Source organism: Aspergillus ibericus (genome assembly GCF_003184845.1).
Source record: "Aspergillus ibericus CBS 121593 unplaced genomic scaffold BO80scaffold_19, whole genome shotgun sequence".
NCBI lineage: Eukaryota > Fungi > Ascomycota > Eurotiomycetes > Eurotiales > Aspergillaceae > Aspergillus > Aspergillus ibericus.
The window spans coordinates 58,070-83,114 of NW_020292117.1; the positions used below are offsets into that span (position 1 = coordinate 58,070).

The 25,045-nt window shown below is 51.4% G+C and overlaps 9 protein-coding genes across 9 annotated transcripts; 5 read left to right on the forward strand and 4 right to left on the reverse strand.

Moving 5' to 3' along the window:
- The first annotated feature begins 261 nt into the window (after nucleotides 1-261).
- Nucleotides 262-2,209, forward strand: BO80DRAFT_381639 (mitochondrial 54S ribosomal protein uL2m). Its single transcript, XM_025716852.1, has 2 exons — nucleotides 262-1,655; nucleotides 1,722-2,209. The coding sequence occupies exons 1-2, from the start codon at nucleotides 546-548 to the stop codon at nucleotides 1,821-1,823; spliced, it is 1,212 nt and encodes a 403-aa protein (XP_025575330.1). The 5' UTR covers nucleotides 262-545; the 3' UTR covers nucleotides 1,824-2,209.
- Nucleotides 2,210-2,729: 520 nt separating this feature from the next.
- On the forward strand, nucleotides 2,730-4,862 carry BO80DRAFT_355331 (putative C6 transcription factor Prf; the record flags this gene model as incomplete). The annotated part of the gene is made up of 5 exons (XM_025715751.1): nucleotides 2,730-3,045; nucleotides 3,124-3,400; nucleotides 3,452-3,971; nucleotides 4,040-4,531; nucleotides 4,581-4,862. The coding sequence occupies 5 exons, from the start codon at nucleotides 2,730-2,732 to the stop codon at nucleotides 4,860-4,862; spliced, it is 1,887 nt and encodes a 628-aa protein (XP_025575331.1).
- Nucleotides 4,863-5,820: 958 nt separating this feature from the next.
- On the reverse strand, nucleotides 5,821-7,327 carry BO80DRAFT_493524 (WD repeat-containing protein; the record flags this gene model as incomplete). The annotated part of the gene is made up of 3 exons (XM_025723822.1): nucleotides 6,989-7,327; nucleotides 6,599-6,911; nucleotides 5,821-6,528 (listed from the first exon to the last, which is right to left on the reverse strand). Exons 1-3 carry the CDS (start codon nucleotides 7,099-7,101, stop codon nucleotides 5,821-5,823), a joined length of 1,134 nt encoding a protein of 377 aa, XP_025575332.1. The 5' UTR covers nucleotides 7,102-7,327.
- A 571-nt stretch (nucleotides 7,328-7,898) lies between these two features.
- BO80DRAFT_355327 (ribonuclease P protein subunit p40) lies at nucleotides 7,899-9,486 on the forward strand (the record flags this gene model as incomplete). The annotated part of the gene is made up of 7 exons (XM_025715749.1): nucleotides 7,899-8,042; nucleotides 8,219-8,309; nucleotides 8,387-8,449; nucleotides 8,504-8,605; nucleotides 8,665-8,811; nucleotides 8,865-9,201; nucleotides 9,264-9,486. 7 exons carry the CDS (start codon nucleotides 7,899-7,901, stop codon nucleotides 9,484-9,486), a joined length of 1,107 nt encoding a protein of 368 aa, XP_025575333.1.
- A 3,858-nt stretch (nucleotides 9,487-13,344) lies between these two features.
- BO80DRAFT_424979 (bifunctional ATP-dependent DNA helicase/ssDNA endodeoxyribonuclease DNA2) lies at nucleotides 13,345-15,165 on the reverse strand. Its single transcript, XM_025719412.1, has 2 exons — nucleotides 15,095-15,165; nucleotides 13,345-15,029 (listed from the first exon to the last, which is right to left on the reverse strand). Exon 2 carries the CDS (start codon nucleotides 14,965-14,967, stop codon nucleotides 13,351-13,353), a length of 1,617 nt encoding a protein of 538 aa, XP_025575334.1. The 5' UTR covers nucleotides 14,968-15,029; nucleotides 15,095-15,165; the 3' UTR covers nucleotides 13,345-13,350.
- A 238-nt stretch (nucleotides 15,166-15,403) lies between these two features.
- BO80DRAFT_424980 (uncharacterized protein) lies at nucleotides 15,404-16,493 on the forward strand. The gene is made up of 2 exons (XM_025719413.1): nucleotides 15,404-15,893; nucleotides 16,007-16,493. The coding sequence occupies exons 1-2, from the start codon at nucleotides 15,646-15,648 to the stop codon at nucleotides 16,092-16,094; spliced, it is 336 nt and encodes a 111-aa protein (XP_025575335.1). The 5' UTR covers nucleotides 15,404-15,645; the 3' UTR covers nucleotides 16,095-16,493.
- BO80DRAFT_68253 (carbon-nitrogen hydrolase family protein) lies at nucleotides 16,433-17,648 on the reverse strand. Its single transcript, XM_025724703.1, has 5 exons — nucleotides 17,551-17,648; nucleotides 17,388-17,480; nucleotides 17,033-17,316; nucleotides 16,898-16,976; nucleotides 16,433-16,834 (listed from the first exon to the last, which is right to left on the reverse strand). The coding sequence occupies exons 1-5, from the start codon at nucleotides 17,560-17,562 to the stop codon at nucleotides 16,478-16,480; spliced, it is 825 nt and encodes a 274-aa protein (XP_025575336.1). The 5' UTR covers nucleotides 17,563-17,648; the 3' UTR covers nucleotides 16,433-16,477.
- A 143-nt stretch (nucleotides 17,649-17,791) lies between these two features.
- Nucleotides 17,792-21,159, forward strand: BO80DRAFT_464688 (exosome catalytic subunit DIS3). The gene is made up of 2 exons (XM_025722668.1): nucleotides 17,792-18,063; nucleotides 18,113-21,159. Exons 1-2 carry the CDS (start codon nucleotides 17,868-17,870, stop codon nucleotides 21,016-21,018), a joined length of 3,102 nt encoding a protein of 1,033 aa, XP_025575337.1. The 5' UTR covers nucleotides 17,792-17,867; the 3' UTR covers nucleotides 21,019-21,159.
- Nucleotides 21,041-23,082, reverse strand: BO80DRAFT_424983 (MCT family MFS transporter). Its single transcript, XM_025719414.1, has 2 exons — nucleotides 22,601-23,082; nucleotides 21,041-22,538 (listed from the first exon to the last, which is right to left on the reverse strand). Exons 1-2 carry the CDS (start codon nucleotides 22,811-22,813, stop codon nucleotides 21,246-21,248), a joined length of 1,506 nt encoding a protein of 501 aa, XP_025575338.1. The 5' UTR covers nucleotides 22,814-23,082; the 3' UTR covers nucleotides 21,041-21,245.
- Between the last annotated feature and the right edge of the window lie 1,963 nt (nucleotides 23,083-25,045).

Here is a 25,045-nt window from a genome sequence, read left to right on the forward strand (position 1 = left end):
TCGTCATCCATGGTCGATGCCTGAGCGGACCCAGGCAGGAAGACACCTCAAAACGCCCGTCGCGATCGAAACGTGATGTAGCGCGGCTACGTTGGCCAAAACAACAGCCTGTTGCGCGGCAACCGCTCGGGGCTTTTCTTTACACTTTCCCGTACCGTCTGGACGTGTTGCCGTGTCGCGCCATCTCGTGACCTCATGACTGTGCCACACTTAGTCATTCCCATCGCGGCGGTGCAGCCAAGTCATGTGCCATGGCGGTAAGCCACACCTCCAAACCATGCCAGACATTTTCGCTCCGGAGAACGAGTGGAAGTGCTACGATCGTCGCTGGTGCCTCAACAACACTCCAATTGAGCAGGTTGTTGCGGTTCGTGGTGTCAGGGACGCCTATTTTGCCCATTCTTTGTTTTGGTCTTTGTTCTTAAGCATGTTCGAGCAGTAGCTTGCTACATTGTATACTATTTTGCGGCATCGGTTTGACATCTCCGATCACGCTTGATTGACCTCAGTTCCTCCCGACTCCCCCATACCTTTCCCCGCTCAATATGCTTCAGCCTCGGATGGCCCTGACGGGCCTTCGGCTCCCTTTCAGATGCTTGTCTTCGATTGTCCCAACTCGGGCGTATTCGACTGTGATCCGCGAACAAGAGAAGCCGTCCGCCGACGAGCCTGCGACTTCGACATTCGACCCGAGTATCGCCTTCGCTCCTCCGCCCACTCGTGATGATGCGGGTATTCTCCTACGTTCCTACACGCCACGAACCCCCGGTATCAGACATTTGCGCAGACCGGTCAATGACCACTTGTGGAAAGGACGTCCGGTGCAAAAGTTGACGTTCCCTAAACGGGGTCAAAGCAAGGGTGGCCGAAACAACACTGGTAAAGTGACCGTCCGTCATCATGGTGGTGGTCACAAGCGCCGTATAAGAATGGTTGATTTTGCCCGTGCCGCTCCCGGGCCGCACCTGGTGGAACGCATTGAATATGACCCTGGTCGGAGCGCTCACATTGCCCTTGTCCGTAGCCAGGAGACTCAGAAGGTGAGCTATATCCTGGCCGCGGAGGGCATGCGCGCTGGTGATGTCGTTCACAGCTTCATGTCTGGTATCCCCGAAGAACTCTGGAAGAGCATGGGAGGTACTGTTGACCCTGGTGTTCTCGCTGCCAGAACTGCGTGGAGAGGAAATTGCTTGCCGTTGCACATGATGCCTGTCGGTACTCTGGTTTACAACGTTGGTCTACGTCCGGGCGAGGGAGGTCAGATCTGCCGTAGCGCTGGTACTTTTGCAACGGTCCTCGCCAAAGGTATCGACATCAAGGCCAAGCGTGAATATAATGATGGGGAGGAGGGAGTAGAGCAGAAGCCTCTGACACAACGTGAGAAGCAAAGAAAGGAGCGCATCTCCCAACATGTGACCCTCCGTCTGCAGAGTGGTGAACTTCGATACATTCACAAGGACTGCTGCGCTACTGTTGGTGTTGCTAGTAACCCCAACCACCAATACCGCCAGCTTGGAAAGGCTGGACGTTCCCGCTGGCTGAACATTCGGCCCACAGTTCGTGGTCTTGCCATGAACGCTGCCGAGCATCCTCACGGTGGTGGTCGAGGAAAGTCGAAGGGTAATGTTGACCCGAAGAGTCCTTGGGGTTTGCCGGTATGTATTCAAGCCTCGTTACTATCCTTCCTACTAGACCTCAATGCTAATGTATTCTGCGCACAGGCGAAATCTGGCTACAAGACCCGTCCCAAGTGGAAGATCAACAAGGCTGTGGTTACCCCAAGAGAGCGCAACCAGGGCAAGCGTCGTCGTGGATACCACTGAACACAATTGCGGACATGTACATTTATCCTTGTTTCTTGCACCTCCTTATGGCAATATTACGGTTTTATTAAGAGTGATTCCACCATCATTCAGGGTCAGAGCTTGGTGAAGCAGGGCACAGTTACTCTGGAATCTTTCATCCGCCCAAGACCCTTCAATTTGTGCTTGGGAAACATCGCCTATCCATCTTGTTGTACTATACTTCGTTTTGACTTGGCTGCTATGGAGGCCCCAGCTGTCTATATGCCAGCCACTCTGCTTCTCATCCCGGTACCCTTCATGTCTCTTCCATATGCTCCGGCGTTCTTTGTACACTACGAGGGGTTAGAAGACAATCCTGCTATTAAAGGAACTGTTTCTGTAATATTTTGACTTCCATTTAGAGTTACTATCTGCGAAGACCTGTGCAGGGCTCAATATATCGTCATAGCCTGAGGAGTAGGCGGAGCCTCATCAGGTGGATGGATTCTTGGTCTAGAACTGGCGGAAACTGTGCCGGGAGCAGTGGAGAAGAGAACCTCGCGTGTCCGCCTAGCATACTATCGCATCAAGTCATCTGTACGGAGTATAAGCGTGGAAACTGTGATAAGCGTTGACTCCATGGTTTGTTCTATGGCCGCGACAAATGCTTCAGTGGCATGATCTCTGACTAACAAGAGAGGATTCGTGGTTCCGATCCAGTCGATGTAGCGTTGGCCTAACCGACATAAGCTCGACAGTGCGCCTAAAATCCCTGTACCTTGACGGTCTCTTTCCTTTAGATGCAAGCCTGTCTCCTTCACCAGTTCAATGCACTCCGTCGATCCATGACCGGGTTACAGCATTTCCAGTGCGGCAAAGCTGTGTCTCCCTATCCGGCGATCTTGGACGACCCATCAGCTCGTCTCCCGCACCGCGCGCCCGGCCATGGCAGATAGTGTCAACAGTCTACCACAGCACTTTGGAACCCAAGCTTCTCCGTCTCAACCACCACGGAATACAGCAACAACATATGAAGATACAGCGCCGACTACTGCAGGACAGAGCGACGCAGACAGTCATTATATCCCTCGCCCCAAGCGCATCGCATGCGTACTTTGCCGAAGGAGAAAGTTACGATGCGACGGAAAGCGACCCAGTTGCGGGACATGCTCTCGGTTGGGCCATGAATGCATTTTCGATGAAGTGCGCAAGAAAAGCGGTCCGAAACGGGGTTATGTGAAGCAGCTAGAAAAACGACTGGGTATGTTGATGCTTGAGGTCTCCATCCCAAGTCTGGGGCGTGTCACATGGGCGCTGCTGATATAGGCTTCGCATGCAGCCCAGGTCGAAACTCTACTCAAAAGTCAGGAAACAAGAATACGATCAGCCCACGGGCCCGGTTCTATCGTCCCAGCGATAAACGATTCGCCTGATACGCCGGGCGGGTTCCCTCAGGATAATGCTTCTATGTCATCCCCCGAAGGAGCGGCCGACCCTGCCCGTTCGGGACAAGTGTTCCAGCAGGCAAGAGCAAGCAGTAGGACCGGGTTTGAAGGAGAGTTGATAAGCCTGGGGTTGCAGGAACCTCTCCCCATGCGGGAGGTTATTGATGAGCTGTATGTCCTCAATGTAATCCACTTTCGTGTTCACCTTTTAATGTTATATAGGACTACGATATACTTCGAGAAGATACATCCCGGAATGCCCATGATACACCGTCCAAGGTATCTGGCGGCTACAAATCTCCCTCTCTCCTCACGGCCTCCTATATGCCTGCAGTATATGATGTGGTGTCATGCAGCGTCTGTTAGCGACAAACATTCCAATCTGCAACTTATTTTCTATCAGCGGGCTCGCAAATATGCCGAACTGGACGAGATGAAAGGGTTCGGGGAGAGTATGGTGACTTTGGCACATTGTCAAACCTGGGTGCTTATCACCACATACGAATTCAAGATGATGTTCTTCCCTCGAGCATGGCTAAGTGCCGGGAAGTCCGCCAGACTGGCGATAATGATGGGGTTGAATCGTCTAGATGGACAAGGTATCGATGTTAAACAGACCCTGTTACCTCCCAAAGATTGGACTGAGAAAGAAGAACGAAGGAGGGTGTTTTGGATGGCATTCTGCATTGATCGGTACGCAAGCGTTGGCACTGGATGGCCTGTCACGATCGACGAAAGAGATGTCAGTTGTCCCATTGTCCATGATTATCTCTTCAGAGAGAGACACCCTTGTCTGACTAAGATTCATAGATATCCGCGTACCTTCCTGCCTCCGAGGAATCTTTCATTTCAAACAAACCCCAGCAATCTATACGTCTTCCAGATGCTCTGACCGGCGGGGACATCTCTTTGTTATCTCCATTTGGTGGCGTGGTAATTCTAGCGTGCATGTTCGGCAGAAATATACCACATCTGCATCGACCTGATCCGGGAGACAACGACCATGATCTCACTGGAGGGTACTGGCAGCGACACCGGGCCCTTGACAATATCTTGCTTCATTTTGCTCTGTCCATGCCGAGCCATCTTCGACTGACAGTCGCGACAACCGACCCAAATGTGATTTTCTGCAACATGGGCATCCACTCAGCAACCATCTGCCTGCATCAGGCTGCTATCTTTAAAGCTGAGAAGAATAGAATGCCGGAGCAGATCGCAACCGAGTGCAAGCGAAGGTGTATACTAGCTGCCGATCAGATCTCCAACATAATGAAGATGATTAGCCATCTGGACTTGAGCATCGTAAGCCAACAGCAAGGCTTTGCCATGGCCTTATGCTAATCGAACACAGATGAACCCTTTCATGGCTTTCTGCGTCTACGTGGCCGCACGTGTATTCATTCAATATCTCAAGTTTCGCCCCGACGACTCGGCAGCTCGTTCATCCCTCCAATTCGCTTTAACTGCCCTTCAAGCCCTGAAGGATAAGAATCCACTAGCTGAATCATTCATCGCCCAACTTGATCTTGACATCGGAGGGACAGCCTTTGGCGATGTTCGGGATTCCAACAAGGCGTGTTTCACTCGTTTAGCTAGCGTGAGATCATCCTTTCCCATACAGAGAAGCTGCTAACCATGATGCTCTAGGCCCGCGCGAGTGGTGACCCATCTCCAGAGAGTACAAGCCAACCAAGAGCACCCGCCGATGGAATATCGCCAGACATATCTCAGAGCGCTTCAGGGCTTACCCCATCTTCACTTTCAAGTCGACAGACCACAACCGAAACAATGTTAGACACGACCCCCGATCATCTCGCGACAATCCGAACCGGCAAAGCAGCACCAGGCCCGAACACAAATCCATCACGAGAACCCAACAACAACAATCTACCTACCAACTCTACATCCGCACAACTGACCTCATCCTACACGGGCCCAAATTACGCCCCATCACAACAGCTCCCTCTTGACCCTCAATTCTTCTCGCCCAGCATCTTCGCACCATTTCAATACACCAGCCCCTCATTCCCCAACCAGTCAATCCCGCTTGATTCCACAGACCCGCTCTCAGACCCTTCTACGTGGAATACTCCCAACATTACTGTCCCCGACCTCACCAGCGGAAATCCAGACACACCGTCTAATGGTTTTGGAGGTCTCAATGATGCCCAATGGACACAGCTCCTCACTTCTGGGGACTGGGAATCGTGGCAAGGACTAAATCTACCCCGTTGAGCTTGGGATCGAGATCGATATAGCAATAGCCTTTTTCGCTACCGATTCTGATGACGTGGTCTACGATGTTTATTCATGACTGATGGAGTTTGGGTACTGTTGGCTTTTTGCAATACGCCCTTGTTCTTCGTTCAAAAGGGCATATAACATATAGCACTCGAGCGCGTACAAAGCTACCTGTATCTTTCCGTTGCAGTGAAGACAATCCAAATCAACCATGATACCGTACGATTGGTTGATATTTTAGACAATACATGCCATTTACAGCATCTGCCGTGATCATAAGTAATCTCAATAGTATATCCCTACACACCAAACGCCCCCCAAAGATCCAGAAACAAACTTACATACATACATCAACCTCTATCTACAGACTCCCACCCCCCCGCAGCCCCCACAATCTTCAACCCCCCAGGCCCCGACCCATCCGCCGACGTCGAATACGCCAACCAATACCGCGACGGATGCCACGCAACAGCCGGAATGCCCGAATTAGCATTCCCCCCCGTAGGCACAGTATAGACACTTTCACCCGTTTCAGCGTGGAAAATCTCCAGCCCGTTGCCACCGCAGCCGGGTTCATCGCAGGCACCGCAGATGAATCGGCCGTCGAAACTCCAGCTCACGCCGCGGACGGCTCCGCCGTTCGGGCTCGATACGGTGCGTTTGCAGATCCAGTCCGTTGTGTCCCAGAGGGAGATGAGGGCGTCGCTGCCGCCTACGGCGAGGTAGCGGCCTGTAGGGGCGAGGGAGATTGATAGGCAGGCGGAGGTGTGGGCGTGAAGGGTGTGGAGGACGTCGAAGGAGGGGTAGGAGAGGATTTTGACGGTGCCTTCGCCGGTTGTGGCGAAGAGGTGGAGGTCGGGGGAGGTGGGGGTGGAGATGTGGTGGGAGAAGGTTGTTGCGTTGGTTTGGACGGGTTGGGGGTGTGGTTCTAGGGCTTTGTAGGTTGACGGGGTAAGGTTGGGCTTTTGTTGCGGTCCGGGGGCAGTGGATGTTGTTCCGTCGGCGAGAACGGTTGGGGTGGATGGGGATTCGATGGAGATAGGGATGAGGGTGTCGTCCTGGGGAGGGGAACATTGGTCAATTGAGAGGTTCTAGTTCGTGGGTGGTGGGTTGGGTTTTGTTACTCACCTTCCTGCCGACAACCATGACGCTGCCATCAGCCGACCAGGACAAGGTAAACGCCTCGCCTCCAACGTCAAGACGGCTCACACAGGTCTTTGACCGGACATCCCAAAGGCGAACGGTTCCATCCGTTGAGCAACTAGCCAATTCCGAGTCTCGTACGGGGTTGAACACGACTTTCTCAATTCCCGCGGTATGGCCGCGCAGTTCGGTTGAGTATTTCACCTGCGAGCGCTCGGGGTTCCAGATTCGGAGGGTGCGGTCTGCAGAGCCAGTGGCGACAAGCTGGCCCGTAGGATTCCATGCTATTGTGCGGATTCTGGAGTGCGCGACGGCTTGCGTCAGTATGAAGTTCGTTTCTTTGCACCGTTGGTGGCTTCGGAGGTGGGAACACACGTGTGAGAACCTGGTCCGCGAGAAGCAGGATCATGGTAGTTTTGCGTTTTCAGGCCCCCAAATGCGAGCGCAAAGCGGTCTTTTGGGAGAAGGTTCCGTCGAGGAGGAGCCATTGCAGAAGTGGTCTTTGATTGTTGCTGCTGCTGGTGGATTCGCGATTGCGGCAGCAGCAGCCTGGACGGACGCCCCGAGGGGCTGCGGTAGGCGGTGTAGAGGGGAAATTCTCACGAGGAGAGTGGAAAGGTAGCCGTCGGTGTGAAGAATACTCTCCAGGGACAATTGCAAAGATGCGCTGCTCGATTGCGGGGAGACTTGAGAGAGCTACTGCGCCGTGATCGATCAATGTCCGCAGAGGCCGTGATGCGTTCGGTGATTGGCTGGAGCTCTTTGTTAGGCTGGGGGACAAGATGACATAATGCAGGCACAACGCAGGCACTCGCCAGTTGACCACATTTTTGCGTGACTGGCTTGCTCAGCGCTTTAAGAGTGAAACTGAAGTCCTGTATAAAGCCATCAGTATCGTCAGACATTGTCCGGTTTGAAGTCATTTTCTCCAAGGAATCAGTGACGTACTTTCAACCCCAAGCGATTCTGAGTCCATACAGTATATGGTCAGGTGACCTGGCAGAACGTTTCCATGCAGCAATTGTCCTGGTGATCAGCCAGTAGTATACGACCGAACTATACAGAGGATCCATTGCATTCGTGTACTTGAATCTATCGAATACTTTTGATTAACGTATCTGGCCTTCTAGCCAACCTACACTGTGCCTGGCGCTACCGTATAAGGCTGGAAAATTCTCTCCGAGCTCAACCACACTTTTCATCTACCAGTATCTGAATTGAGCCGGATACTCTGAACATTCAATCGACGTTATATCCCGAAACTTTGTCATTGGCTCTTGTAGTCATGCTCGACTTTGAAGATGACGCGTCTAAGCGCGAGAAATGCTACACCACGATAGCCCAACTGCCTGCTTTTATCGATCCCAAGCAGCCACCCACAAAGCGGTCACCGTTCACGGCTATTCTAGGCCATCCATATGTTCATACGGTAAGAAATGCTTTTATTCTTTTATTTTCGAGCATCTCTTATCTTTCTCCCTAATATCTGGCAGTCTTCGTCCGATTTGTTTGTTGGCGTATATCAAAAGCACGCAGCTAACCAATGCACAGGTTGAAGTCATTCTGCCAAAGGACGTCTACTCGAATATCCAAAACTCTCTGGAGAGCAAACTTCAAAAAATCCGCTATGCTAGAGTGTTCATGTCGCTCTCGTCTCTGCTTGAGGGTGACTTTTTCAATACCTATATCAAAATTGGTATTTTTGCCCTTCTTTTTCTCCCTCTCATCCTGTTTAAGGCGCTGCGAATGTGAATGCTAACACAAGCCTTTCAGGAAATATCCTCATGATATCAGAGGGTCGTTCAGGCTCAGACAGTGTCTTCACACTCAGAGATGGTTCATGACTCCCAATATCTCCTGCACCGCCCGTCTTGACTAACAAGTCCTTAGGTATCTTGAAACTCGAACTCAGCAAAGAAATCTTCGAAAGAACGGGACTCACAGGAAAGCCTATCCGCAGTGGAGGAAGGAAACACGCTAAAGAGCGATACAGTATGCGTCTCCTTAATCCTTCCCTAAATTAAGCACGCAAGCTAACAAAAGCTCAACAGTCGTGGAAATCAACCTTCGCCTCCCCTCCATGGTTCACGGAAAGAAAGGCTTCGAGCGAATCGTCTGGGCATTCAAAAACGTCCTGACCCAATCCGTAGCGTGGCTTTTCTTCGACCTGGCATCAGGCTCGAACGGCATTGCAGAAGGTATCAAACCTCAACCCAAAAAGTTCGCCCATCACACACTAACATAAAAACAGACGATATCTCCCTAAAAGGCAACCACCCACAAATCATCAACTGCGAGCCCAACATCACCGACCGCCTCAACACTCTCGTTCCACCCCTCCAAGGAATTAACATCACCAAAGAGTCCCACCCGGCCGAATTAGAAGACCACTGCAACGAACTCTCCGAGTGGCTTGCCCTTGTATCTCTCGAATCACCCCGAGTATCTGCCGAAGACGACGTGGATCCCTACCTATGCCGTTACAGTGTCCCCGACTCGGATGACGCGACGTCTTCTGATCTGATCAGTGTCAAGTGGCGGGGCCTGATACCCTCTCGGTGGATCATGCAGTTGTTTGTTGCATTGATGTATGTCTTAATTTTGCATTCCTGTGTGATGTTGAGAGTTTTGCTGACCGATTTTCTCTCAGACGGGAAACTGCTTCCAAGGATAATGCCGAGTCTGCCTGGTTTGCGCTTTCTTCTAGTGCGTTGGGAAGAGAGGCTGTGGAGGGTCAGGATGGGTATACGGTTATGGTACTTCCGGCGTCGAAACTGGAGCAGGAGAAGGGGGGAGAAGATGCGGATAGTTCGAAGAGTGGTGGTGGTCGACACTGTATCTGTTGGGAGTATGTTGGTGCTTCGATTTTATAGTGTCCCATATCGCGCTGTTGAATATTACACTTCAATATACCCAAAACTAAAACATCTTTTGTGTTTAGATATCATTGCAAAAAGCACGTAATTGTACAGAGACCATTATACCTAAATAACATCATGTTCTTACCCAGTTCAACTAATCATTCACGTTTGTTGGTATCCAAAATCATCCTTCCCAGTGGCTTCCATATATTAGCCCATCCCAGAGACCATACCCAATACACGCCAAGCAATATTTCAAAAAAAAAAAAAAAAAACAAAAAAAAAAAAACACAAGGTATAATTACCCGATAAGGTCATTGACCATATCCTGCAATACAGGGCGATTTCCAAGAACTTTGCTACCGCTCATCAACTTAGCACCCCGTTTAGCAGGTTTTCTCAGCCCGTTCGGCGACAGTCGAGTCTGCACAGGGCCCAGGGGGTTGCGGGTTGTCTTTTTGGATGAAATGGGGCTCTTCTTCGGACTAGGTGTAGATCTATCTGGGCCGGGTTGTGTCGGGATCAGTTCGGATTCAAAGATGTGATCCGCCAGGGCATCCTTGGGCAAGTCGTAGATCCATCCTCGGTCTTGGACTAGTTTCACGTATTTTCCTAGGAGTTCGTTGCCGTCGCGTAGAGTACTCTTGCTTCCGACAACGAGGAGTTTTGTTCGTGCGCGAGTGAAAGCGACGTTGACACGTCGCCAGTCACGGAGCAGGTCACCAACGTTCTTGTCTGCGTTGCTTCGCACGCAACTCAGAATGATGACTTCTTTGTCGCGTCCCTGGAACTTGTCTGCAGTGTGCATTTCGAGCTCCGGCAGGTAGCGACTGAGGTTTTGTTTGAGAAGTGACAGTTGACTTCGGTAGAGTGTTATGACACCGATGCTGCGTGCCGGGATACCGCAGGAGATGAAGGCTTCGACGAGGCGGGTGCAAAGGGTTGCTTCGGTCGGATTTACAATCCGTGAGCCGTTGGCTACATCCCGCGCGGGTATCGAAAGTGTGTCCGTGTTGACAAGCCGAGTTTTGGCAGACGGTTGCACCAGGTCTCTGAGCCAGCAGCGACCTTGATTTGTGCCTAAGCAGAGCTGTCGTTGATTTGGTGACTGGGGGAACGCGCCGGGATGGTATTGCTTAAGACCGCCAATATTTGGAACGGTCAGAGAGCGCGCTGCAACCTCCGGGGTCCCGCATTTCAGACGGCCTGAATAGATGAGAGTGTTGGAAAGAAGCATGATATCCTCACACATTCGGTACTGGTGTTCGAGGTTGACGACCGATTCAGGATGGGAATCGGAGAGCAGCTTGAAAAGACTAACATCCAGGCCGCCTTCTTGAGCCTCTTTGTTTTGCACCAGCGGAGGCAGCTGATAGTGGTCACCAACGAGAATGAATGTTCTGGCCATTCGAATAGGTCCCAGACACACAGGAAGCGTTATCTGGGAAGCTTCATCAACTATGCAATAGTCGAAGATGCGTTGGGTGAATATGCCATGGCTGACTCCGAGACAGGTCGTTGCTACGACCTGAGAGTCTTCGTATGAGGCTTTCAGCTCCTCCATGGTGCTTTTAGGCACCGCTGCCAAGTCAGCAAACTGCTGAACATCGGGGTGCACTTTTGCAGGGGCTCCAATTCGCAGGATGCGGAAGTTGTCATCCTTGATTTTTAGTAATATGTTATCAACGGCCGTGTGAGTGTACGAAGTCAAAAGGACGCTTTTCCCTTGCGCTACCAAAGCACGAATGATATGAGCGATGGTAGTTGTCTTGCCGGTACCCGGCATACCAAGGACCAAGGCATAGTCCTGAGCGCTCATGACCTTGTCGATTGCTTGTCTCTGGTCGACGTTCAAGGTTGCCTTATCAGGTTCAGATAGAGTATAACCAGATGGAGTGGTTCTGAAAGCAGGTGCCTCTCCTTGAACAATCAACCGTCTCAGCTGTTGGGCTTGGAATAGGTCTCGTTCCATCATAGAAACCAGGTTTGTTCGGACAATAGCCATGCCGTTACTGAACTCGTCCTTGTCGAGACGGTAAACTGGCTCTTCTTCCGAATCGGCTGGTGACGAAGAGACACCGTCCTCGAGTATTTCCATTATGCCCTTAAACGACTGATTGTTTTTGGCATCGAAGCCCTTAGTTCTTGTCCTAGCATTGTGTAGTCGCCTGTCTACGGCGACGGTGATGTGTCTTCGGCTGACTTGTACGACATATCCGTTCGCAAGGGCGAAATGGCCCTTCTCATCGGAAACCACAATAGGCTCCCCAAGAGTGAGCTGAGACTCGGTGAATGAGAATGAAGAATGCGCTTCTTTCTTGACGAAAGTGTACCGGAAACGATTAATCTTGGGTCCGTCCTTTTCCTCATAAGTAGAACGAGGATCTATCACGACATTGCCGAAGCATCGGCCCAGGGCCTCACGCTCACTGCTAAGCAATGTCCAGAGCTCACGCTTGAACCGAATCATGCTTTTTTCCTCTTTGGTGAGCAGATCATCCCACTTCTTGAAAAAGTCGCGATCATTGGAGGTCAGGTGGTCCATGGCTTTGATGAAATCATCGCCGAGACCGCTAGTTTCACCATCACCATCGTCTGCAAGCTTGTGATAGATAAAGCAAGGTGTCTTTGAATAACACTTATTGCAAAATGAAGACTTTTTGGCCATTGGAGGCAGTTCTGTTCTCTGGCGCATATACCCGACTATGCGATTCCGTTGCTGAATCATCTGAAGGAGCTCATGCCGGATGCCACGGATCCGGATGATCTTTGTAGTTTCGAGGTAGTACAGCAGTCCGAATGTGCACTCCACATCTACACATTAGGATTCAACGGTTAGCTAGTGTGGTTTTGGATAGCGGCATAGAACTCTTACCGTATCGATCAGACAGCAATAAGGTGTAAAGAGCTGTCTGAGCCCTGTGAGCTTGGTTTGTGTCTCTGTTCCCTGTTTTGAGCTCAAGCGGTATGACCAGGTTTTTGTCGCTTTCTCCATCATTGCAGGCAACTTGCACGGTGGCATCAACATTGCCTTTCAATCCATACATTGGTGACCAAATGTGCTCTTCGACCTCAAGAAGTTTGTTGATACTTAGACTAAGCTTGGAGCTTCCACGATCCTCAACCAATGACTCCGCCTGTTTCGTGAAACAATCAGTATGACTGCATTGCTTGAAGACTGGCTCAACTCACACTTGGTCTTGCCCTAAGGAAACGTTCTGCCCAGGCCTGCACGCCCGGTATCCTGCTCATCACATATTCAACGGCTTCCGGTATACTCATGCGGATCAAGTATAGGTCTTCTATGCGCTTAACAGTCACGGCTTCAATCATAGACCTTAGCGAATCCGTGTCCCATCTGTTGACCTTGATAGCTTCCTGAAAGACCTCGTGGAAAATATTTCCAAAGACTTGCGCCTTTCCCAGATCAGAGGTGTATTTGATGCGATCTTGAAGAACCGCACGGCGCTGGCAACTAATCGAGTCTGCCACGACAGTTGCAGAAACCAGGTGGTCTGGATGCAGGATCACCATGTTGTTGGAGTCATCCACGATGCAATGTCCTGTTGCATCGAATTCACCTATTAAATGGATATAGGACTCCTTGACGCATGGGCTATCACACCAGGACTCTCGAAGGATAATGCCTTTCCTTTCTTTTGTCTTTTCATCCTGTACAAGAAGCATCTTCAAGGGAAATCAGTCAGATATCCAAATCTGTTGGAATTGTGGCGACAGACCTGTTCTGGCTGAACGCGTCCTTTGGGGGTTTTATACGCAGACTCGGCAATGTCAACAATTAGGTAGCGCTTGATAGCTTGTCGGTTTTTAATGTTCTATCCATAAGTCTTAGCAAATATGTAACATATGTACCCACTAAGAATGACAAACATTGTTTGATCCAGCTGCTCCAGAGTGCACCATGGACTGTTCGATAGCCTCCAAGTCTAAGCCATCATCGTCAAATTCATCACCAGAGGGTGTCTCTGAGCCCAGATCCGTTGGATTGGGCGCTCTAGATGTCGATGCAAACCGGTTTCCAGATCCAACCACGGATATCGGCTGCTTGGGGGCCAATGTCTCCGTAGAAATGATGCTTGCCAGCTTCGTGCTTGGAGCATTATCACATTCAGCGAGGAGATCCTCCATATCATCCGAAATGCCATCGAAATCATCATCAAACTCGTCAGCGTCAAGGGTATTATCGTTATTGGTCGGTTTGTCCTCATCAATTTTCGTATTCATCACACCGGTATCATTTGTTTCTTTTGCCGAAAAGCGGATGTCTGTTGGAGTGTTATTGTTCACACGTTTCTCGCTCAGAGGGATATCGCCGTGGTGATGAGACTCGGCATCCACAAATGGATCCATGGAAGCTTCTGCAAGATCAAAGAAGTCCTGGTCAAAGTCATCATCCCCATAGTCAGACGAGGATTCCTCCAAGGGTTTCCTGTCTTCAGGCACAACATGAATGACCCTAGGTTCTTGCACTTGGCTAGACTTCCTTGAAGGCAGGGCTGGCCCTTTTCTATCCTCGGTCGGAGATGCTGATCTATTACGCCGAACATGGTTGCGCGCTGGAACAGGAGACTCGTCAGATCTGTCCGGTGGTGGCCTGGGGACCTTTTGCAGAGTTTTCTCGATCTGCTTCACGAGAGAGCTGATATTGGGACTCTGGTAGTTCCCCGAGTCGACAACATTACTCCTTGTTCGTGAAAATATACTGCGTCCTGTTCCGAACTTTTCTTTATCGATCCGTCTCCGCTTTGCTTTCGAGCTAGGCCATTCAGCCATACAGCTATTCGATCGCCTGAGACCTGAAGAATCCCGGCTCGTACGCATCGACGCTGGAGTCTGTGGTGAAGAAGAAAGGAGATTTGTGAGGCGTGGTTGAAGTAGTTCTCCATTGCCGTTAGCAAGAGTCTTGCTCACATAGCTATTCCACAGGTCTGTGGCGAGATCATTCTGAGGGGTTTTGATAAGTCCCTGATAGTTCTGCAGGTCGAGGGATCTTTTTCGTCTACTCTTCGAAGTACCTGCCAGGGGAGAGCTAGTCGGGGACGAGCTGTGGCGGCGCTTCCTTCTCTGTGTTCCAGGTGTCCCATCCGGATTCGAGCTCACGGGCACATGCTGCCAGATAACATAGTCTTCTGGGGTAAACTCCTGCATTGGAGCCTGATTAAAGGCATCCTCTGCGTTGTTAATAAGATCTGCCAGAGGGATTCGGTTTCCTGGGGTGTGGGGGCATTCTTTCAATGTCTTTGGTTCAGTTGTCTCGGTTGAAGGTTTCTGATTGCTCGTCTCCGATCGCCTATCTTCCACCACTCCATTCAACCAAGATGTCTGATTTTCTTTGTTCGCATGGCCAGGTTCTGAGCCAGTCTTTTGAGGGGTCTTATCCGGACTCGGTCCATCTTGATTGCCGTACCGGAAAGCGTTCAGTTTCGATCTGGATTGCGAAGATATGTTGTGTGAGTCGGTGCCTCTATCCATCGTGCTTATAGCTGATATTTCTCGGGACTTGGAAGGCAATGGGTCCTCGCGAGACGAAAGGTCTAGATGGTCAGCAGGGGCATGCCAAGTGGATCCTGAATCTTTCAAGGACGTCTGCAATAAGTACCTGCAGTTCAATGATGAACATCAGAGTTCTCCTTGATACGAGTCATAAGTGGCAGATTCAGGAAAGAGGAGTGATAATCAAACCATGGCTGGTCGGCGCATGCAATGGCAGCTCCGATGCACGATCCGATAAGCCACTCTAATTGGTTTCGAACGCGTCGCGCGTCGAGTGCTTCTGCCTCAGGTGTATGTTTAGTAATGCCTGCAACGTCAGGCCGAAAGGCGGCATGGGAATTTGCCTGATTGGGACTAGTGGCAGAATCCCAGCAGTCATCGGCCTTTTGCGGCTTCTGAACATCAACCGCTTGACCGTCACATCACCCCTCCACCTGCCGCTCTTGCCGCTCCAACGGAAGCAGTGATATTTGAAATCACTCAATTGGGTCGACTATCGTTGTCGCTGGTCGAACGGATCCTCTACCTCGGCATACTATCCCACCGGTCGTTGCCTCACCATACCCGACAGGGATTCACCCGCCACCGCCTGTCCCTTATCATCCAGCTTGACAACTAGGGGTTTTTGAATTGCAACAGACCCTTCACATACTCACAATGTCTGCTCGTCCGTTGTCGCATTGCCTCCGCGCTCGCTGTGTCCCCCGCCGGGCCCAGAACATCCAGGGTTTCTCGACCCGCAGCAACCTCCGCGGTGACCACTATGACCCTCCCACCGGCTATCTCTTCGGCCTCAAGCCGGGCCAGAAGTACGTGAAGGAGGGCTGGGAGAATCTGTGGTACTACGGATTCATCGGCAGTCTCCTCGTTGCCGGTGTCGCATATGTCTTCAAGCCAGACACTTCGTATGTCCATACCCGTCTCTGATATGGAAGCTAAATTGGATGCATTCTGGCATGCGATTATCATAGCTTCTCTGTCTCAATGAATCGACAGCTGTGGACTGACATGATATTAGGATACAAACATGGGCTCTGGAAGAAGCTCGCCGGCGGCTGGAGGCCGAAGGCATTCTGGAGGACCCTGACAAGGTCCAGCGCCAGTAGAGCGTTTTGGTCCGGAAATCTCTTGTACTTTGTACATAAAGTGGTCGGATGCGGAAGACAATTTTCGTTTGAGTGGTGTCGGTAGGCACATGACATCCGATCCTAGACAGGGTTTTTTATTCCATTTCACTGTTCGCTTCCAATTTCCTACGTGTATCTGTCGTCATATATCCTGGATTCATATCGTTGACGTGTTTGACAATGTTCCGAAAACGGGAGGTTTAGATTGTCTTGCCTTTAGAAGGATATATATGGTGTGTATCTCGGTTGCCAGCGGTATTGGCACTGGATAACTAAGTATATCTTCAGTATTACTTAACAAAAGTCGCCTTGACTTATTTGTATGGAACGCTATTTCAATTGGGCTAGGTCATATCTAACAACTATACTTCCGGATATATGTCCGTTCTTCTGAGTAGGGGGATCTCTTTCCTAACCTTGGCAAGGAAATCCAAATCAATATCTGCAATCGCGACCTGTGGCTCCTGGTATTCATCTCCAAGCTGTGCCAAAACCTCTCCCCAGGGATTGACGATCATGGAATGGCCATAGCTTCTCCTCTTCTCGTTGTGAGGTCCAGCCTGTGCTGCGGCTACCACATAGGACTGCGTCTCAATAGCTCTAGCGCGTAGCAGGGTTTCCCAGTGTGCCTTTCCGGTAGGGACCGTAAAGGCTGAGGGATAGGTAATGATCTGAGCGTTCTGTCGCCGTAGCGCCAGACTCATCTCGGGAAAACGTAACTGTACAAGGCCGGATATGAGCGGGGCTGTCCAGACATACTTCATTGTCCACCTTCAACTTACATCAAAGCAGATAGCCAGACCAACACGCCCGACGGGTGTCTCAAAGGGGGGTAATATTTCCATTCCCTTCTCGACGCTCCTTCGTGTATGGTTAGCTGAGCATCGTCATAAATCATGACTGGAAGGTCAACTCACGCGCTTTCCTTCAACACTGGTCCGCCTTTGATGTCCACATCGAACAGGTGAACTTTCTGATAGCGTTGTGTGATAGTACCCTTGTCATCGATCCAAACAAGGGTATTCTTGATTCTTCCATCCGGCGATGGCTCATGAATCCCTACATTGATATGCAAGTTGGCCAGTTTTGCTTCTTTCTGAAGGCCTAGTACAAATTCGCTGTCTTGTACAGAGCGTGCGAGTGAGATTGTCTCTGCAGGCGAAGAAGCGATATAGTCCGAGGCCTCGGGAAGAAACAATGCCTAAAAAGATGTCAGCTGGATACAGACTGGGAGCAGATGGGGTCAAATATCGGGAGCAGGATGTTTAATACCTTAGCACCAGCTGCAGCTGCTTTGCGCACCAGCGTTTGGCATTGCGCCAAGTTTGTCGCCAGACTTGCAGTCGAGCATAGTTGCCCCACGGCCTGTTGAGAAATGTATATTAGCACTCGGTAGATATAGAGAAGAGAGTTTTTAGTAAGGTTGGACACCTACTGCGAGAACCATGACTATAAGCTATCCGTTACTCCGTACCTAAATTACTATGCAAGCAAAGAGTATGATGGCTACAGGAACTTGGATGTTGATGACGGGATATAGAATGCTTATCTCGTCACTGAGCGTCCCCGATGCGATTAACTACCCCGTCGGCACTCGGCAGACTTTCCCGATCGGGGCCAACGTCCGCATCCCGCTTCAGCACGCGGATCCAGATCTGAGCAAACGTCACGGCGTGCACCAACGGCCTAAAAAGTCCACTCTTGCCGCAAGACTCAACGACCTGCCAGAAGTGCGGTCGCTACCTAGGCAAGATGAAGAGCCTCCGGAGAGACTTCTCCTCCAACCCCCAGGCAGCAAATGTCACCAGCAAAGTCTTCGTGAGATCCACGAAAAGTGGAAAAGTTCAAAAGATCGTTCGCGAACTCTACCTCAGACAAGACATCCCTTGCTCATCCAAGCTTTGCTCGACATGCCCGTCTACTGCGCCAGCAGATGCTAATGGAAACAGTGAGGAATACAGTCTACAGTTTTTCGGTCAGTGGCTAATGCGACATAGTTTCGCCGTTCGTGCTTTCGGAGCATCCCGCGGGCACCAGCGCTTTTCCCCGCGGTCATTACCTCGTCCCCGATACGAATGCGTTGCTAAATGGAATGGACCTGTTCGAACATACTGGAGCCTTCTACGATGTCATTATCCTTCAAACCGTCCTCGAGGAGCTGAAGAACCAATCCCTGCCTCTCTACAACCGCCTGCTTTCTTTGATCAAGACCGACGAAAAGCGGTTCTACCTCTTCTTCAACGAGTTCCGATTGGAAACCCATGTTCGGAGGGGTCCCGATGAGTCGATAAATGACAGAAATGACCGAGCTGTGCGAACAGTGGCGAAGTGGTATACAGAGCATCTCAAGGCAACGGTGAGAAAGGGAAAGAAGAACGACATTCCGGCTATTGTCGTCATTACCGATGACAAGGAAAACTTGCGCAAAGCAAAGGAGGAAGATGTGACAGCATTGTCGTTGTCAGACTATGTGACTGGTCTAGAGGACTCCGATAGGCTGCTTGATATGATCAACGAGTCGAAGGAGGCCAGAGAAACGAAGGGCGCACGCGGCGAGCTCTTCTACCCCGAATACTACTCGATGTCAAAACTCATGACAGGAATAAGGGCTGGAACGTTGCATCAGGGAGTTTTCAATGTCTCGCCTTACAACTACTTGGAGGGCTCAGTCAACACACCGGCGTTTGACAAGCCCCTGCTCATTCTGGGTCGCGACAACAGCAACAGAGCTATCTCCGGTGATGTTGTGGTGATCGAAGTACTTCCTAAGGACCAGTGGAAGTCGCCATCAACCAAGATCGTCGACGAAGAAGCGGTCACTAAGAATGACAATCCCGATAGTGATGATACCGAGGCGGTGGTGACGGAGAGGGAACGGAAGGCTTTGCAGGAAGAGGTTAGGAAGGCCCACGGGAAGAGCTCAGAAGGAAGACCGCAACCAACAGCCAAGGTGGTCGGTGTCATGAAGCGCAACTGGCGCCAATATGTCGGACACGTCGATTCAGGATCGACAGGCGTCCAGGCTAGCGCCGGTCGCCGCCAGCAGAATGTCTTTGTGCTTCCTATGGACAAGCGTGTGCCGAAAATCAGAGTCCGTACCAGGCAAGCTGGTGACCTTCTGGGTCAGCGAATCCTCGTCACTATCGACGCCTGGGACCGCGATTCTCGATACCCCACTGGCCATTTCATCCGGTCACTAGGAGAACTGGAGACTAAGGGCGCCGAGACAGAAGCTTTGCTTCTTGAGTACGATGTGCAATACAAGCCATTCCCGAAGGCCGTTCTCGACTGCCTTCCTGCAGAGGGCCATGACTGGAGGGTACCGGCTAATAAGGAGGATATTGGCTGGAAAGGACGGAGGGATCTTAGAGACCTCCTTATCTGCAGTATCGATCCCCCAGGCTGTCAGGATATCGATGATGCTCTACACGCGCGGCCATTGCCGAACGGCAACTTCGAAGTCGGTGTCCACATCGCAGATGTGTCACACTTCGTCAAGCCAAACAATGCAATGGACCTGGAGGCTAGTCTCCGTGGAACAACAGTCTACCTGGTGGATAAGCGTATCGACATGTTGCCGCACCTACTCGGTACAGACCTCTGCTCCCTCAAGCCTTACGTGGAGCGATACGCCTTCTCCGTCCTATGGGAAATGACGCCCAACGCAGAAGTCGTATCTGCGGACTTCACCAAATCCGTCATTCGCTCCCGCGAAGCCTTCAGTTACGAGAAGGCCCAAAAGCGCATTGACGATCCCTCACAGAAAGACGAACTCACCGAAAGCATGCGTACTCTACTCCGCTTTTCCAAGATCCTCCGACAGAAGCGCATGGATGCAGGCGCGTTGAACCTCGCCTCACCAGAAGTCCGGATCGAGGCCGATAACGATGAAGTCGGTGACCCACTCACAGACGTGAAGACGAAAGCCATGCTCGAGACAAATAGCCTCGTCGAGGAATTCATGCTTCACGCCAACATCACCGTCGCTTCTAAGATCTACAGCACCTTCTCCCAAACCGCCATGCTCCGACGCCACGCCACCCCTCCCCCGCAAAACTTCGAAGAGCTCATCAACCAACTCTCCAAGAAGCGTGACATGAGACTCGACGTGTCGAGCTCCCGTGCCCTCGCCGACTCTCTTGACCGTTGCGTGGACGAGAAGAACCCCTTCTTCAACACCCTGGTCCGCATCCTCGCCACCCGCTGCATGACCTCCGCCGAGTACTTCTGCGCAGGAGCCCACGCAGAGTCCGAATTCCGTCACTACGGTCTCGCCTCACCCATTTACACGCACTTCACCTCCCCCATCAGACGTTACGCAGATCTGTTAGTCCACCGCCAACTCGCCTCGGCGATCAACTACGAGGGCGAAGACGGCCGCGCCGTTGTGGAAGGAGTCATGACTCGGAACCGTCTCGAGGATATCTGCCGGAACATCAACTACCGTCACCGCAACGCCCAGTTCGCCGGCCGCGCCAGCATCGAATACTACGTTGGCCAGGCGCTCAAGGCGCGCGGCGAGAAGATGGCAGCCGACGGCGTGGACGGCGGCATTGAAGAGGAAGGCTACGTCATGCGTGTCTTCGAAAACGGTGTTGTCGTATTCGTTCCCCGATTCGGTATCGAAGGTGTCGTTCGCTTGGAAGACTTCGTACTTCCGGAGGACAGCACTCTCCGTACCGTCGAGGAACGACGGGAGCTGGTGACTCGCCGACAGAGCGACTTCGACAATGAAGAGTACACTCTCCGCGTGTCAAACAAGGGACAACCCGAATCTGAACGCGGTTCGACTGTGGAACTCTTCCAGAAGGTCAACGTCAACGTCAGTTCCGTGAAGGAAGAAGGTGGTCGCGGTGCAGGAAAGAGGAGAGTCAGAATATTGATCCTGGGCAGCGATGCCTAAACTAAAAGTTCCAAGTAATGAATATTGGGTATGCAACCTCCACCACGACTATAAGGCGTCTAGCGGTGCTCATGTAGGATCCATGTCTCTGTCTGTCTGTCTGTCTGTATGTATTATTCTTGACCAATGCAATTCTATTCTAGAATAGCAATAATCTAGACATCCATCTCATGTCTAGTCTAGTCTTTGGTGTTCTGTTCTTTCGTCTTTTTCTTTTTCTTTTCAGACTAAACCCTCCTCAACGCCACCATCCCACGTAGCAAATGAATCGGCGACCACAACTCACTCTCCTTCGCCTCTGGTGCGGGTATCCCAACCGGGGCCTCATACTTCTCACCCGGTTGCGCAGATACCTCCTCTTTCTTCCCACCAGGAACCATCACACCAGCAGACGTCGACGTAACTCTCTTCTCGGCCCGCACAAGTTCCCCAATCTTCCATCCCCGCACGAGCCACAAACACACCGCACCACCTATATACATGAACCCCGTGAAGATCTGGACTTTTAGATATGAGCCGTTATCCCGCAGCACAAGAGCAATGGCCTCGGACACGGTCGTCGGGGGTACCAAAACGAGCCAGGTGATGCTAAGGCCGCTGGGAAGGTCTCGCAGACCGATAATCTCGGCCAGGACGGGGGTTACTGTTGCCCAGTAGGTGCCTGCGACTGTGCCGACGAGGATGGCGAAGAAGGAGACTACCCCCATACTGCGGGCGAAGGTCCAGATCACTAGGCAGAATAAGCCACAGAGGAAGGTGAGGAAGGTGGCAATGTTGATTCGGCCGAGTTTATCGCTGAACATGCCTACGATGGGTCGTCCTAGGCCTTGGCCGAGATTGAGCAGGGCACTGACGACGCTGCCTTGGTGGGGGGAGAGTCCGACGGAGAGGGCGAAGTTGGCGACGCTGAATAGGAGGGCAACGTAGCCTAGCATACTGAAGATTCCCCAGCCAAGGAAGAGGAGGAATTCAGGGCGCTTGAGTAGGGGTAGGGCGAATGCGTGGTGGCGGCTTCCGATGTCTTTGTTCCGGTCTCTTAGTAGATTGGCGCATACTAGGTTGACGACGCAGGCAATGATTCCGAGGATTCGGAAGGCCCAGCTTAGGCCTAGTCTGGGGATTATGGCGCCGACTGCGAGGGAGTAGATTAGGCCTCCGATTCCCGAGCCGGCTGCATTGATGCCCATTGCTAGACTGCGGCGGCGGTGAAACCATTGAGGGGTAATGCCTACGCTCCCAACAAAGAGGAAGCCCATGCCCCATCCGAAGCAGACGCCTTGGCTGAGAAAAATGTGCCAAAGCTCTGTGGCGAAAGAGGACCCAATTAGGGAGACGGTTTCAAAGAAGACCCCGAGGTTCAGGACCAGACGGGTTCCGGAAAGGTGGATGAGAGATGTTGCTAGAGGAGCTACCAGAAGAGCGCAGGAGATGCTCAGGCCGCCAGTAAAAGCGTAGGCCAACGCAGAACCGTTGGGGAACACATGATGGGAGAGATAGTAGGAGAGGAAGACACCATAGCTCTATAGTTCGAGAAATGATGTCCGTTAGTTCTGCGGCGGAGAAGAGATCCAGAAGAACTTACGCTGTTGATTCCCCACGTGTGCGCATTGATCCAGAAGACGCACGCGACACAAACCCAACCATAGCCGCCGTCTGGAAGAATATGCTGTTCGTCTTTGGTCTCTGCGTCTTTGGGAGTCAAATCTTGTTGCTGATCTAGAGACAGTGGATCTAGGCCTGGTGTCCCATCATAGTCTTCCGAGTGGATGATGTCAATTGGCGTGTTATCAGCCATTGCCCGGTGCTGATATGGGATAGGTTAGGAGAAAAAAACACGCTGCTCTAGACCAGGACCGTTGACTTCCAGGTACCACATCGAGGACTCTATCGAACATTCACATGAAGTCCCCAATAGCAGCCAAGAAAGTCAAGTACAGAAACAGAAGAGAACTCGGCGGGGTAGAGATCAAAGCACCACATGTCGCAGGATTTAAAACAAGACTCCAGGAAAAGGCAAGGTTTAAAAGGCGCCGATGTGTCATAGAAGGCCTAAAAGGAAACAAGATCGTCAGCCATGCTAAACCAGTCACTGGGCTCTTGGCCATATACAGTTCGGCCATTAGTCCGATTACTCCCGGCTCTGCCTGGTCTGTTAATTGGGTTGGCAATCAGCCGGGCATGAGCAAGATAGTGCCCATGGGTCCAGTTAGCGTAACCGTTGTGCCGACTAGCCCGGGGCGGAGGCTGGAGAACACGAGGCGGTCCACTCGAGGGCAGGGAATCGCTTCCTGGCGGTTCAGGGGATAAGAGGGTGGATCTGTAACCGAGGCTCACTTTTGGACAAAGAGTGCTATACGCCCGATATGCGACATAGGCTCTGCTCAGGCATCCAAATCATGTGCGTATCTGAGCCTGCTCATATACAAGGCGAGGAGAAATGTGAGCTCAGAGCTTGAGACACCGCGTACTTCTATACTTGGGCATTCAATACGCTGTCGAGCAGACTTTGATTTAGCATAGCAGCACCAAACGGCCTTTCAGAAGACACCGCCCCTTGACTTGTGTCTTCTACTGCGTCGAACGTGCTGAAAATGGTTCCAGTGAGAGAGTTTTCTACAGACGGTGGCAAGGGCAGCCACATCACTACCGTTGAAGAGTTAGTCCGAGTTTTCAGATCCATCGGGTCGTCCATCCCTTTTGCTGGAAGGCTGGAAGGCTTCGTCTCATCCGTCAGGAACGAAATCGGATGACCATGGTGGCATGGCGATCTTGTCCTGTGTGAGGTATGTAAGAGGCAATCCGTACGCAAGATATCCAGATCCTGAAGCGACGAGAAGGGAAGTTCACAGAAATGAATTTATTGTTCCAATGCGGGTTGCGGGTTGCACCGCAGCGTACACATAGAACTGTGAGGAACCCAGCAAATTAGCTCATGCTCCAGTCAAAGTGCAGGCTCGACATTTTCCAGAAAACTTCTGTGCAAATTGATCACTTGCGTGTTGCCTCATAAATAAGCAATCTTGACTAGATATTGTCCGCTGATTGCTAGTAGCGTCACTATGACTCCCATGAGATGTATCTGACGTGCCCTTTCCAAAGACCTGACATTCCTCTGCTTCTTAGAGTCGGTATAATCCAGTACCTCTTGCATGAAAGGGTAACGCGTGGCCGAATCACCGTGATTGGCCGTCCGCACATGCAAGCCACTTACACAGTAAGTCGTGAAATCAAAGATGGCAGCTTTGGCATGTTCTGCAGCCATCAAATGTCTCGTGGTGATACCTGCGGCCGAGATGGTGCAGCGAGTGAAACCATGGCCTGCTGGCTGGACTGTCTGGCAGGAGGTGCTTGGCCTAAAAAAGGATAGCTCGCGGGGAGCCTGCGCTAGGAATTGGGTACTCCGGTCTCTGTCGACTCTTCGAAAGGCGTCTAATGAGATAGCGCCCGAGGCACTGAGGCAGCACGGCACAGCCCCGCGTTGCCTCGAGAACCGGCACCTGATGTTTGCAGTGTTTGGTCAGGCACGTTGTTGTTCCTCGGCAGGTGATGGTCATAGCTTCTTCTTCCTCCATCCGACCCCCTGCCTATCACCAAGGCAACTCGCATCCACGAGATTAAATATTAAACTAATCCCTCCCTAACCACTGCCTTCTATGCGCGCTAACTCGCTAACCCGTCTAAGCATAACCCTTCATCGCCTTTAAGCAAGGAAAGCGGATCTAGTTGGGCTGATCCGATCTCTCTAGTTCATTCCATCCCTGGTCCACTCCCAGCCACCCTTCCGCATCTCATTGGCTCTGTTCGATTATATTAGACACTTACTTCATAGCTCTGCTGCTGAGAGCCAACTCATCATCCTACCCCTTCCTGATATTCCCCTTGACTCTCCGTATGACCCTTCAGGGACAACTTTCATGGCCAGCATGATGCACCGGCCTCCCTTTCAGAAGGCCAAAGACGGCCAGCGGAAATTCTCCCCGCCTGGTCCAACTTACATGTCCAACGATCAGATCGGTATGTGTTTACG